The following is a 13,982-nucleotide window of genomic DNA, read 5'->3' on the forward strand; positions in this document are numbered from 1 at the left end:
ATGTTATCGGAACAAAACAGTATGGGTGATTCAGTGGTTTGCACCGTACTACTGTATGTTACATACAATACAGAAATAAATATACCCAAAGTCAGTAATCATGCTGTCTTAACAATGGCTTTAGTTATGTAGCCAATATTACATTAGCTGTCAATAACGTGAAGTATCTCAAAAAATGTGAGTCTGTTCATGAATACATGATGCAAAATCCATTTCATAAACAACATGTGTGTCTCTGCAGACGTTGCTGCTCCCTGTTGCCTCCCACTGACCATCCCCACCATCATGTTGATGCTGCTCAGGAATGTTTCTGGAGCTCTGGAGAGAAGAGTCCCTGTTGTCTGACACTGGACAACATGTGCATTGACCTGCCACTGGTTTGTACGCTATGCTGGAAAAAATATCCATCACTTAGGCTGGTTACTTTTTTTTCTCACTGCTTGGTGCTACATTTACTAAAATATCCAACTTCAGTTGTTTGCAGTGAGGGCTGATCTGACTCCAAAAACACTTGCACTGCTAAAATCTGATTCACAGTCTTGCTCTCATTTTGTTGATTTATTCAAGGACAATATTGTAGGTTAGTCAAGGTCAAAGGTCAACTTCACTGTGACATCATAATGTTCTGCATGACACTGTCCTGGCCGTCATTCAACACCATAACTCAGGAACATAAGGAGACATTGTGACGACATTTCCTTCAACTCTACTTGGTTGACAGAGATGCACAACAGACGTTTTTTTTTTTTTGTTGTCTTAAATAAAGTCCAGATTTGAAACAAAGTGAAATTCCACTTTCAGGAGGTTTTTTTCTTTACTTATCTAGGTTTTTTTATCAGTTTTTTAAAATATTTTTTTGTGCATTGCTCACAATAAACAATGCACTTGGCTCATTCCAGGAAAAACGAATAGTTGGTCCTGTGAGGTGGAACGTCTCCAGCTAATAAGTTCAGCACATCAACACTGCAGCCTCCAAACCAGTGGTTAGGTTTATTGCTTGTCATTCACTGAAACACAAATAGTGGCGATAATATTGCATAGTCTCTTGGTAAATCCGTATTAGTGCAATAATGCTGGTCTCTTGTCATTACTCTAACCTCCACAAAAGCATAGGAACAGCACAGCTCTGTTATTTGGATTAGCAGGTTTTTGGATTCCTGTTTCTGCTTGTAGGCCAGTTTTGTTCATTTGTTGAAGTACCTTCATTGCACCGACCTGCCTTTATGTGTGGGGAAAAAAGGAAACTAGTATTGAAATATGCCAGATTTTGTACTAAAATTTCTTAATTTGAAAACGCTCACACGTGCTGCTATAGTTTTAGCAATAGCTCAGAAATGAACAACAAGATATTACCAAGAGTGGTTTACAGACAACCACTGGTGCATGCCTTGAATTAAATAGTACATTACGTTTTATAAACTTGCCAAATATTGGGCATTGTTAACAGTAAAACATATAGTAATAAAATAAGGAAACATTAGGACATTCCCCGCTAGAAGCTGGAATGTTCACTACAACCACTTTAGCTTTGGATGGTACAAACTGACAGTGTTATTGATTTTATTGTGTGTGACCATTTATTTATTAAATCAGACAGTTTTCCCCCGGTTCTGAGAAAAAAGTCATCATGGCACATCTGATTTTCCAGTCTCTCTGTATAGTATGAAAAGCCAACCGTTGGCTTGAAGCTTGCACTGCAGGGTAAACTTGCATACAGTCTAAAATACCTTGTTCTGGATAAACGTGTTGGGTGGATAAATGGATGGAGACACCCGACATCACCATCATAATCCCCTCTCAAGATATCATATCTCATGTTCTTAGTCATTCAGACCTGGGGCACTGCCTTCACTCTCTGTGAAATAAGAAATAAAAAACAAGTCCTGTGTTTGAGCAATAGATTCATTGTGGATTATTACTCACGAAGACACATGGACTCCATGTTAAAGTGTTTAGCCGCGTTAAGTGATCGGGCCTCAGCGAGTTCTACGCCGCCTGGACTCCTGTACTTCTTTCCAGCGACGAGACATTGTTCTCTCTCTCTCTCTGCGTCTGCATTCTGTCACTCTGGAGTTCAATCCGTCCTCTGGGACTCGACTCTTCCCGACAATGTGGACAGCCACAGTGCCACGAAAAAAACAAAGCGCGTCAGCACAAAGCAATGTTGTTTGTCAGACTAAAAACAATCTAGCTGAAGCTTTTTAAAAAGGGAAATGTAACCGTGTGGTTACTCACCAAAGCGTTCCCTTTTTTTCTTTGTTTGGATGAAAATCTTCAAGAGAAGGGCGCCCCCTAAAAAGCCACATACTGCATTCACACTTCAAACAATTCAGGTTGTCCAGATCAATGAAGATATTGTATTTTCCTAATTTGGTGTTGGAAAGGTGTGGGGAAATCTGGGCCAACACAGAAGGTTAAATAGTTCATTCTGATGTCAAAAACTCAGGACACTTCTTAAAATGAAAGAAATGTTGACTGTGTATTTGTGTGTAACCGCAGCTCGACCTCCGGGTCAGTGCGGTGTTCTCCCCCCCGACATACCTTATACCTTATAGTGAGGGCAGCAGGAGCAGGTGGTGAGGAGCTGGTGCAGCCGCTGTGCCTTCAGGGACATTCCAGTCTGAGCTCACACCACCCAGAGGAGGCATGGTTCCTGGACACACACACGCACGCACGCACACACACTGTGCCTCATGGGAGACCAGTGGCTGTCAGTGGAATAAAGTCGTCCTTCAAAATGCTTATGAAAGGAAGCAGAAGAGATGAACTTGATTCACGTCAGAGGAACAGGATGAGCCTTGGACCTAGAACACAACAGCCGCCCGATTTCTCCACTCCTGTCAAAGGCATTTTTCTAGAAATAAAACAACTGCATAAGCCATGTAACACAATCTTTGTTACTACAGAATCTTTTAATTCCAAGTACAATACAGAAAAATCAGTGGTAAACAAAGAAAAGTCATTGTCCGTGTTTGTGCCCTCTGTTTTGTTTTTTTTAACGGCAGGCAGGAGAACGTGAGAGAGCGATGTGTGATACAAGGTTGAAGTAAAAAGAGACAGCGGTCATTTTCGGCTGATGGTGGTAACGATGAAGAGGGTTCATTCAGGGGGCCTTTAAGGTGCAGAGGTTATTCCGCAGGGACCACAATGCACGGTGAGTCCTTCTACCTTTCTTCAAGTGTGTTACAGCTCCGAGCGCTGAGGAATCAGACCGTGTTCTCCGTGAAAATCTACATTCAAATCAGGACACATGACAAATTTCTTTTAGACATTTTTTAAAACAAACATCCATCTTAGGAAAGCGTTTTCCCACACACTAGGGGAATGTACACCCTCGGCCTTCACAGATTCGATTAACTGATAAAGTCACAATGTGATGCGATGTGTTGCGGAGAGGACATTTTAGAGTGAGCGCTGGAGGCCCCTGGTGAAACTACGTCCACGTGTTTCCTGCGTGTGTTTGAGTGATCTTATGAGTGAACCTTTGGTCCGGTTCACTTGGTCTCCGAGAGCTTGGCAAGGCTGGCTCGGCGGAAGGCTGCCCGGTCCCTCATCTCCAACACACAGTCTCCCACCATCTCTGCAAACATGGAGGGCCAGAGCCTGTGGAGAGCCTCGCCCTTCAGGTTGGTGTCCGACGCCCTGTGGACCAACTCCTGGAGGTACTGCTCTATCATGGCCGCACGCTCCGATGGCTCCACGGTGCTTTCCTGTGAGGAGAAGGCGTGAATTGTCATTCGCGTTGTTTTGTTTTGACTGTTAAGATGAAGGTGAAGAACTGCGATTTGAAGATCACAGAGTAAAACTTGCTCGCTACATTTTCCGCAACATTCAGACCAGAATGGATCTAGCAAATGGACAATTTGTCAGACATGCACTCATAAGATGTATCATCATTATTTAAATGATTCACTTTTATATAGTTGATGAGCGGGAAGCTGATTCTTTTTCAACCAACATGTATGTCAGTGCTGTTAAAAGGAAAATGCACATTTTCATATTTTTGACACTGAAGTTTTTAAATATAAATGTGTATGTTTATTCACAGCAGCCAAAATAGGCTTTCAAGGTCAGATGATGTATTTTACATTTCTGGATTGAGAAAACGGAGTCTAAGTTAATACATGAGATGACTAAACCTATTCAGGACCAGGGCAAATGTGGGGTTTTTTTTCTATCACGTTCCCCCTTCAGTTGCCAGGACCTCCAACCTGTAACGTTGTGCACAAGCTCTCCCCTCGTTTTTCAGGAATAAGCTTCTAGCTATCTTCACAACAATTGTGACAATACATATTTCATAAATATGATTTTTATAAATAAATGATACCAGTCTCCTGGTAAAAGCCACAACCTCCAAATATAGATACAGAAATATAGAACACAGAAAATGGCGGTTGAAAAAATAAAAATCAGATTGCAACTGCATTGGTCCTGCTGATGATTTCCCTCCGAAAAAAATACCATGGAAGCAAAAAATATGCTGTGACACACTCCTTTAAATTCAGATTTTTTCAAAAGAAATCAAGCCTTTCAGCTGCTTAATGGGGCTTAATCCCAAATCCCATGTATTTATCGCTGGAGCACTGAAGAGATTAAAAATTTAAATAATATTTTGGACGAGGAGCAAGACAGAGTGTAGGTGAGATCAGCTGTAAGTGGCTCTGGGATCCCAGGATGTGGAGTTTATATCCTACTTAGTGTCTGGTTTCCATCTGTTAGCGAAAGTATTGAAGCTTGATTTTCAGGAAACTGACTCATTCCTCTTTGAGATTTAGTCTCTTTGACTGATCAGTCGATCAGTGGAATCCATTATAATCTGCAGATACAGATCAGGAGTTTCAGTTAATGTTTGGATGGGGGCGGAGTGCTAGATGGCCATCCTAATGGAGATTTTTCAGACCCACACTCTAAACGGAGGGCTGTGAGATATGCCTTGCGAATCACAGGCAAATGTCCTAGGCGACCAAAGAAACTCACAAATTTGTGTGACAACCTTTGTCTGTCGGTTCAATGTACATAATCCCTAGTCGCAAAAAAACAATTCGCGAGTTGCAAGTAGCAGTGTTATGTATTATATTAGTACCACATATGTAACGTTATAAACTAACGTGATGTGCTGTTGCGTCTTTATAAGACCAGATCTCCGGCAAAAACAAGTCACGTCTACGTACGTGATGATGTATCGTGTACGAAGGGGTGTCCCCATTTCGTAGGGGTAGATTTTAAACCCCTTCCCTTGTAACTCTGTTTCAAGGGAAGGGGTTAGGTTTAGAGAAATGGCATTGGGCCTTGGAGAAATGGGACTGGGCCTTAGTATGGTGTACCTAAGTGAGTGCTCTGTGAGTGTGTGTGGTGTGGACAAAGTGCGTTCTACTGTAGATTAAGAGTTCCTTACTGGTGTGTTTTAGAAGACATGGTTTTGGGAGTTAACTTGAAGTCTGTTAGTAGTGGGTTGATGTTTTGGTTACCAAACTAATAACTCCTGTCTGTTTCAAGATTCATTGCTGTTTCTCAAGCCACTGGGTCGATGTGAATAAAACAGCACTGACCTCAGGGCTCTCCGCACTGCAGTCTCTGCTCGGGTAGTTGAACAGCGCTCTGCTCAGGCCTTCTCCCAGCAGCTTCCCGTTGTCCCGCAGCTCCTCGGGACTCAGGCCTGGCCGCCGGCCTCGCCCCTCCAACAGGAACTGCAGCTGACGCTTCCTTCAGGACAAGGAGAGACCAGAGACGAGAGTGAGCGAGACACAGAGTGTAGAGAGACACGGAGACCTGGGAGGGAAACAGTCAGCGGCGAGATAATAATGGTGTTTTCCTCTGTCCATCGAAGAACACTCTCACTTCAGCACTGTGAGACAAGCTTTTTAAAGGGAAATACAGTGACAGCAGATAAAGCACAGAGGATCGCTCGGTTCTTTGAAGGAAACCACGATTCATGAGATGACGGCGATCAAACTGTCCCTAAATAAGTGATTGATCATTTCACCTTTGAATACATTTTCCATGTCAGTGTTTTTAATTGCATTCTTATCGCTCAGCAGCAGGATGTGTACACTCATCAGAGCAGCCGAGGGTTTAAGTGATGTACACTACATCTGTCAGTGTGAAATCTCATGTGATACACTATTGCAGCAACATGTTCCACAGACCAGTGCCAGGATGCTGAAATAGTCTCTGAAGAGGAGGCTGCAGGCAAACATTCCACATAGGGTAAGACAGCATTTGTAGAGCGTGCGTGTGTGAAATCACCAATTGCGCTGACTAACAAGGTGAAACACGCTTAAGAAAGGTAGATCTGTGTGTGTGTGTGTGTGTGTGTGTACAGTTTATGCTTGTGCATGTTTGTTACTGCCAGAGAGAATCAGGGTGACAAAGTTCATGTTGTGTTTCCATCACACAAATTCGGTACGTTAAATGTACGTTAGTGTAAATATGTACTGAGAGAACAGCAGCCATGATCAGATGGTGCAAACAATACGCAGAATCCAAGGCAAACCTTGTGACATTACTTCCTTTCATCCCCTTTGGCTTTGAGCCCAAAGTTGAGACGATTCGTCAGTTGCTGACTGAGCTACACAGACACAGAGCCAATGGAATCTATCGAAAGGTCCTGCGCTATATGATTGCATTTTGGAAAATATGGGCGACACAGGCACTAGGCACTGTAGTGGGAGAATTCAGTGCCTCTCCATGTCTTCCCTTCACTGAGAGAATGTCTGATGAAATTTGAAGCAGAGAGGGAAGAAGAAGTGCGCTCTCCTCTTTGTCACCATGTGATCAAGATCAAGAGATCAGCTTAGGTCGAAATTAAAAATTACCCTAACGACCAATATATGGAAGCGTAACAAATCTTTTTTAATTAAATAAATTAAAAATGCTTTAGGACTTTGTTTATTGACAACATCTTCACAGTGCAGCTGTGTGATTATACGGCGAATGAAAGCAGAGGATTCACAGACTACAGCATCCAACCATTGCAACCTCATGTACGATGTGTGCTGGGATGTGATTAATACTGGTAGAGAGTAGTGAATACCCTTGTTAGAGAGGAGGAAGGTCAAACAAGAGGACGTGGAAGCATATACTGTATTGCGTTCCATAAAATTCAAATGCTAATTTAAGATTTGATCGGTGGAGACAATTTTTCATCTGGCCTTTGCTAGCTTTGCTGGAAACATTAGGGAGACAGCGTTAGCTTGGCAATATTATGAAAGAAGTGATTAATGCAAAAAGATCTTTTCAACAGACCTAACCTAACTTTACAGAAGCCAATCCACAGCAATATGTATTTAAAAATCCATCTACTACATGTAATATAAATATTGTAATACTGATACGTTACAGCATCAGGACAATTCATGTGTTACTTGTGCTGCGGGACACAGTCTTGTCTACTGCATGGATATTTCAAAGAATTTAGATGATTTCATGAATTTCACAAAGAAATGGTAAAATTTGGTATTTGCACATTTACACAAGCAAAGACTTTAATTGCAGGAATATTATACTGCAATAACATGCAAGGGACCTGTCTGACAGTGAGAATAAATCCTCAAACCCTTGGAACACGCTGATGTCTCAACAGCGCTGAGCTGCCAACCCACAATCCGCTGAGCAGCACGAGCGCAACCAGAAGACACACTTTACAGAACACATGAAAGAGTCTACAGTTGGAAGGTTTGGAGTTGCACAGCATTTAGTGCAACAAATGGATATAATTGACTTTCGGGGAAGTAATTCTGCATGCAGATTACTGTAATTAAGATTTCAACACTGATATGAAAATAATCTTGAGCCTTGGGCTGATGTGTATTATCTGTCCATAACAGAGTGTATATGAATCAGGTTCGAGACGCAGCCAGGAGGAGACAGTTGTCCTAAAGTTCACGAGTTCATTTTCAACATGATTCTGAAAGGGGAACCGAGGACACGGCTGCAACTCAACTTCATCACACACTGTTGTAATTTTCGACAATAAGTGATGAGAAGGTTTGATGACTTTTCCTTATATTTCAAAGAGTGTGCGCCACTCATATCCACACATGCACCTGCACATTATTGTCATTATTTCGTCAGTCACAATGGAAAGTATGTACTACATGTAACAATAGAAAGTATGTACTACATGTAAGTTCTTTCAACCTTTCAGATGATGGAAAGTTTCCAGTCTTAAGGCAAACTTAGGAGGGGCAGTAAAAGGTTTGCAGCTTCACAAGTTTGCCCTTTTTGTCTTTGCTTAGACAAAAAGCCTTGTGCGTGACAAATCCAGCAGATCTTTTGCTTTGCAAGGATGTTTTTATTGACCGACAGTGACAGACCTCAAGAGCTCTTGGCTGGAAGAGAGAGGAATGTTTGTGTGGAGGTGCCAAATACCCACCCATACCCTGAGACACACAGTCTAATGCTCCTGGCTCCTTGGTGCCAGGCTCTGTCTCGCTATCGCACAGATCTCTCTCTCTCCCACACACACAAATGTATACACACAGAATGCCACGCACAGGCATGCACACACATGCACAGTAGCGTACACACTCACAAGCTGTAACTCTTTAAGAATCCCAAACTTTTTGACATATTCAAAGCAAAATACGCACAGTCCAGGACTCTCACACTCACTCACACACACCCGTCATTAAATTGCAGTTAATGTTATGTTATGGTTCAGTGTCTGGGATCGGGTTCTCACCTGGACTCCTCCAGTAGCAACAGGAGGCGGCAACGTGGAGTTTCGGTGGCTGCAATATGACCCAGCGTTCCAAACGCACGCTCTGCAGCGATCACATCGTTCATGGTCACCTGAGGGAGACACACAAACGTGGATGTGCCGGAGGTGAAACCAGTATAGGTCATTCCAACGGCCATGGGCTCCAAGATTTAAGGCTGGTAACTAAAATAGGTTGACAGGTTTGAGAAATACACAATTCCCCTCCTTAAAGATAACACATTCAGAACTACTATCACACCTGCACAGCCAGCTGCCAGTTAGCCTCCCTCAGCATAAACAGTGGAAAAAGCCAGCCTGTTCCTGTCTGCAGGAAACAAAATCCACTTAACAACACATCGAAAAGATTAACACGCTGTATCGTATTTGATACGATATAAAAAAAACAGAAGTGGGATGATGAAAATCTGCCATTTTATGGGGAATTCGCTCGTGTGGGACTCTTTCTTGGCTGCGACCACTCGCCAGGCAGCTTCCAAAAAACTCACAGAACTTACTGGTCAGAACCATCGAAATCCGCCTCATAATGAACAGATTAAACAATCCAGATATGATATGCTGATTAGTCATCCTAAAAGTTGCCAAGTCATTATATTACTTGTGGATAGAACCAGGCTAGCTGTTTACAGTCTTTATGCTAAGCTAAATTCACATTCTGCTGGATGAACCCTCATATTTAATGAGACTGTTATCAATCTTCTCTTCTCATAAATTGAACTATTCTTTTAACCTGCAAATTTACAATATTTCTGCTTCTATTTAACATATTGAACAAATTATATTTCCCTGTACATGAGAAAAAAATAATTAGGAGTGAAATGTGTTGTTGGTAACTACATTTCTTTCTTGCCAGCAGGAGGACTGCATTAAAGATCGTTCTGCTCCTCACCTCCTGGCCATTGATTCTCTGCAGGTTGAAGTGGTGGAGGCGGTAGATGACGAAAGAGCGCCACAGAGCCAGACTGACCACTGGGTTTCCCTCCGGGTGGATGGTCAGCTGATCCAGACGTCTCACCTGAGCCAGGGCGGCCAGCTGCGGCAGGCGGCTGATGTTGGTTTCCAAGAAGATCAGGTGCTGTGGAAAAAGGAACAGGCAACAAGTCAGTTTCAGAGAGGTAGAAAAGAAAGTTAAACACAAACAAGGACTGTTAGGCTGTGAGAGGACAGGTATCCACCAGCCAACACTGCCCTCTCAGTGTCATGACATGGCAGTGAAGTGTTAGAAGATTTTCGGCATTTATCACAACGCCAAGTGTTTTTTTCTTCTTCTCAACATCTTGCCTTGAGTCAGTATCTCATGCAATTAGTGGCCTCACCGATAGATTGGGGAACTTGACCCTTATTCGCGGCAGTGTTGGTACAATGGCGTCGAAGCTGATGTAGCGGAAGGTTATCACAGTGACAGCACCGGCGGTCTGAACTCCCCAACCCCGCTCCAGGGCCTCCAGGGCTCCGAGTCCAAATAAACGCAGGGTATCTCCATCCAACTCCGCCAGGTGACTCTCAGACAGGGACAAGCTCTGAACTGTGCTGCTCCCTGCCTCCAAAAGCCTGCAAAGTATACACACATACACACAGTGTGGCAAATGTTGAACACATCAAAAAAGAATGTTGCCTTGAGAACATTCTTTGAGTCAAAAGTGCTTCGCTTACATTTGCTTGAAAAAGCAGGCATTTTGCTAAGAGAGGAAAAAAAATATCTCCTCTACGACCTCTGGAGTGGCCCTTCCCTGACAAGAAAAGTCGTGAGAGTTGATGATCTGGGCAAGTCTCAATGAAATCTCCCTGGCTGAGCTCATGTGCACAGCCTTCTCGGTCTGCTGACACTCGGGGGACGTTTCAGCATAGCAGGGCATCAAATGGCTACTTGCTGCGTGCTACTCAACACTGATCATTCTGGGTTCAGCCTGCCAACTAACTAATCACCCCTATTCATATTTCACACCCATCCAATCTAGCTGCAACAGAAAGCCATCGTGGACAGGAGACTAATCCTTTGATTGCAGAAGTCTAATCCAAGAGTCTTGTTCAGACCGATTTTCTACGAAGTATGAGGCGGGAGACAGTCATCAGTCAGAGTCGGGGACAAAGAGAGACGGAGGAAACAAGTCGAAGAAGGACAGTAGACATCCTGTACATGGGAGACGCAGTGAGCTGTACTCAGGCCACCTAGGTTAGGGCCACAGTGAGATGAATCCCACAGAGGTGAGTCCTGTCTGTACTGGAGAGAGCATGGCCGGCTCATTCCATTAAGGTCCATGAATAATTCCCTGCGGAAATTGGCAGAAATGTCCCAAAAGTGATAAAAAAATGGATTTGCCCAGATCTGCGCCAAAAGTGAATGGCTTCTTTTTTGAAACATGCCCCGTCCTTGAGGTATGCAGTCTACTGAGGCCCATTCTAGTTGTCAGTGTTTATCAAATCTAACTCTACATGTAAGTCAACTCAATCATTTTGAAATTAGTTGTTAGTTAGTGCTGCAAATACATTATTTTCATCATCAGTTAAACGGCAGGTTTTTTTTCTCTGTGAAATAAAAGTGAAGATGAATTCTTGCCCCACAGTCCAAAAACCAAAGACGAGTGGAAAGCCGTAATCCTTCAAAATTTTTGAGCAGGAGGAACGTGACACGACACTGACATCTGGTTCTTGGTGGGTGTCACTTTGGCCTCGAGTCAGTTTCATTTATTCATTCTTGTGTAAAAGACAGGTGAACGGTCAGGAGCCTCAGGAGACGAAAAGGTACAGGAGTGAGTGTGTGTGTGTGTGTGTGTGTGTGTGTGTGTGTGTGTGTGTGTGTGTGTGTTGTGTGTGTGTGTGTTGTGTGTGTGTGTTGTGTGCGACCTGTGAGTGCGACCTGTGTGCGTGCGTGCGTGCGTGCGTGCGTGCGTGTTGTAGTTGAGGTTGCGGTGTGCCCCGCAACCTCAGTTTAAAATGAATTCAGTTAGTTTTAAATAGCCTTCAGGAAAACTGTATGCTCAAAATAACAAGCCACAAATTACACTAGTCAGTAAACACAACATCCAGAACAATCATGTAACTTAGCCTGAATCTCTTTAAAACAAACCAGTGGCTGACAGGGAATGCCCCACTCAGTCATCATATTTGTAATGCAGACACATTATCCTTCCATGTTCCCTGAGGTGATGCACCATACGACAGCCTCAGACATGGTGTGGATATACTAAAAGAACTGGACACACTCTGGCAGAGTCGTCCTTGCTGTCACCCTCTGACCTCCAACTATACCCTGATAGAATATACAGTCCTTTTCCCCCAAAGTTGATACAAACCACTTTTTCTAAAACTAAAACTGTTGACAGGAAAACTTGAACAACTGACAAAGCCGATTATTAAACAGGTTCCTGAAAGATGTCAAAAGACATCAGTCAACAGAGTGAACTGTTGCAGTGACTGCGGCTGCGAAGGCACATAGTACAAGTACATAAATGCTAGAAGGCGAGAGGTTGAATGTATTGCTCCAGATAATGAAATATGCATTCAGCAGCATAGAGCATGACAATAGAGATAAAGTGTAATATTTAAACCAAGAAATCAAGAAATGTCGTGTGTCCTCTTGCAAGCCCACAGACAGAAACATGGGACTAGAGGGGGGAGGCGTCAGACACGGAACAGCAATTAAATCGTCAGGATATGCCCCGCCCCCGAGATGTGGGATCGCCAAAGGCAGAAAGTCAGGGGTGAGGAGAAGGTGCAACCAAGGCTGATTGAAGACACGGTGAAGAAGCTGTTCACAATTACATGGACCCTGCTCTGGCCTATTAGTGTTGGAATCTGATTCAATCACAGCTATCTCACTTAATCCTACAGCAGTTTTGAAAAAGGATGTCGGCCATCTCTCAGTAGTTTAGTGGCCCAAAAGACATGACTGGTAGCACACATGTCTCCAATAGCTTAAACACTGTGTGGTGGTGATGTGTAAGACACATTACTCTCTGAGCTGAAATAGCATTTCATCATTTCACTCAAATTGTTCAACTTCAGTATAGCGCAGATGAAATAATAGTCTTTCTTTGTATAGCCCCGGGAACACAAAACTCCAGTCACAGCATACTATGACAGGGCCACAAATAAACCTAAATCATAAGATTAATAACGCGGTGATGTACAAAATAGGGAATACTAAATTAATACTACCACCAAAATAAAGCAAAAACTCAACCTAAATCGAGATAAAAGTATGTTTTATGAAGAGATTTGAAGGATGAAAATGATTCAGGTCGTTCTAGACTCTCGGGGCTCAAACCTATGGTATGCTTACAAATTGCTGACCCCCGCAGACTGCACACTGTTACCGTAACTTCTTTCTAACCATTGTGAGAATAACTTATTGAGTCATGTGCCTGCGAAACCACTTGTTTATGATCTCAGCACAACCCTTTGTTAAATGAACGTATGAATAGTAGTTCCCATCGGCCCACGCGGTGACCGACTGCATCGGTGGACTTCGGAGTTACAGCTTTTCCACTCTGTGGAAAACGGGGTTGAAATAAAACAAATGAATAAACCTGCACCTTGCAACAATGTCAAACTTCGTAAGGGGCACAATACAATCGTCCCATAACTTAATCATTGCAGGATGCCATGACGCTGTCATGCGAAATGTGCAGTTGAAATTTACTCATTTGCATCTGTCAGCAAACTGCAGCTGCTGATGGTGAGCAAAGACTACTACTATCGTGATTTCCATTATACAAAACCAGTCAGTTCATCCCCTCCACCACTCTGGAAAATAGATGAACCGGCACGTTAAAGTGCCACTAGCACAGCTCAATCACTCGTATTATACAGTATGTTAAATGTGAAGGTGTTTAACTGTGGGTGTAGTTCTGTCAGATAGCTTCATTTCAGAGAGTCTGTGCTCTAGACTTTAGCTGATTCCTTTAATACAGTAGCAGATTCATCTCTGCTCAAATTCATATAGTCTGAGGCAGTGTAGTTGGGCCGATCTATAAAAAGTTGTCAGTTTAGCTACAATCATTCTATCATCATTTTTGACACACAATAAAGTTTGCTAAACCATAATGACCCATCACCAGTTCTTGTTCGACCAATATGTGGAAATATTTTTAAGTAACTTTTTTAACTTTTTCCTTGACTGCACATTTTGTGAGACAATTAGAATCAACAATACAAACACTGTAGATTTAGTAACTGTAACTTTGATTTTGCTATTTAGAATTCCTAAGTGGAGGTTTACAGCAAGAGCAGCTTCCAACACAGGAAAGGTCCATATTTGTCA

The 13,982-nt window shown here is 42.9% G+C and overlaps 2 protein-coding genes across 3 annotated transcripts in view; both read right to left on the reverse strand.

Annotated features, from left to right (window-relative positions):
• LOC118302698 (thrombospondin type-1 domain-containing protein 4-like) overlaps positions 1-2,759 on the reverse strand; it is a 50,658-nt gene extending 47,899 nt beyond the window's left edge. For both annotated transcript variants that reach the window (XM_035629056.2, XM_035629057.2), the window contains exon 1: positions 1,728-2,759. The gene's annotated coding sequence lies outside the window, so the exon portion shown is untranslated. The remainder of the gene's footprint in view (positions 1-1,727) is intronic.
• Positions 2,760-2,893: 134 nt separating this feature from the next.
• The window catches only part of LOC118302701 (leucine-rich repeat-containing protein 49), a 34,808-nt gene continuing 23,719 nt past the window's right edge, over positions 2,894-13,982 (reverse strand). Inside the window, 5 exon segments of the mRNA XM_047331382.1 lie at positions 2,894-3,710; positions 5,550-5,703; positions 8,684-8,793; positions 9,609-9,794; positions 10,036-10,270. Coding sequence (XP_047187338.1) covers positions 3,495-3,710; positions 5,550-5,703; positions 8,684-8,793; positions 9,609-9,794; positions 10,036-10,270 — 901 coding nt within the window. The 3' untranslated portion in view covers positions 2,894-3,494.

The sequence above is a fragment of the Scophthalmus maximus genome, chromosome 4, assembly GCF_022379125.1.
Source record: "Scophthalmus maximus strain ysfricsl-2021 chromosome 4, ASM2237912v1, whole genome shotgun sequence".
Classification (NCBI taxonomy): Eukaryota; Metazoa; Chordata; class Actinopteri; order Pleuronectiformes; family Scophthalmidae; genus Scophthalmus; species Scophthalmus maximus.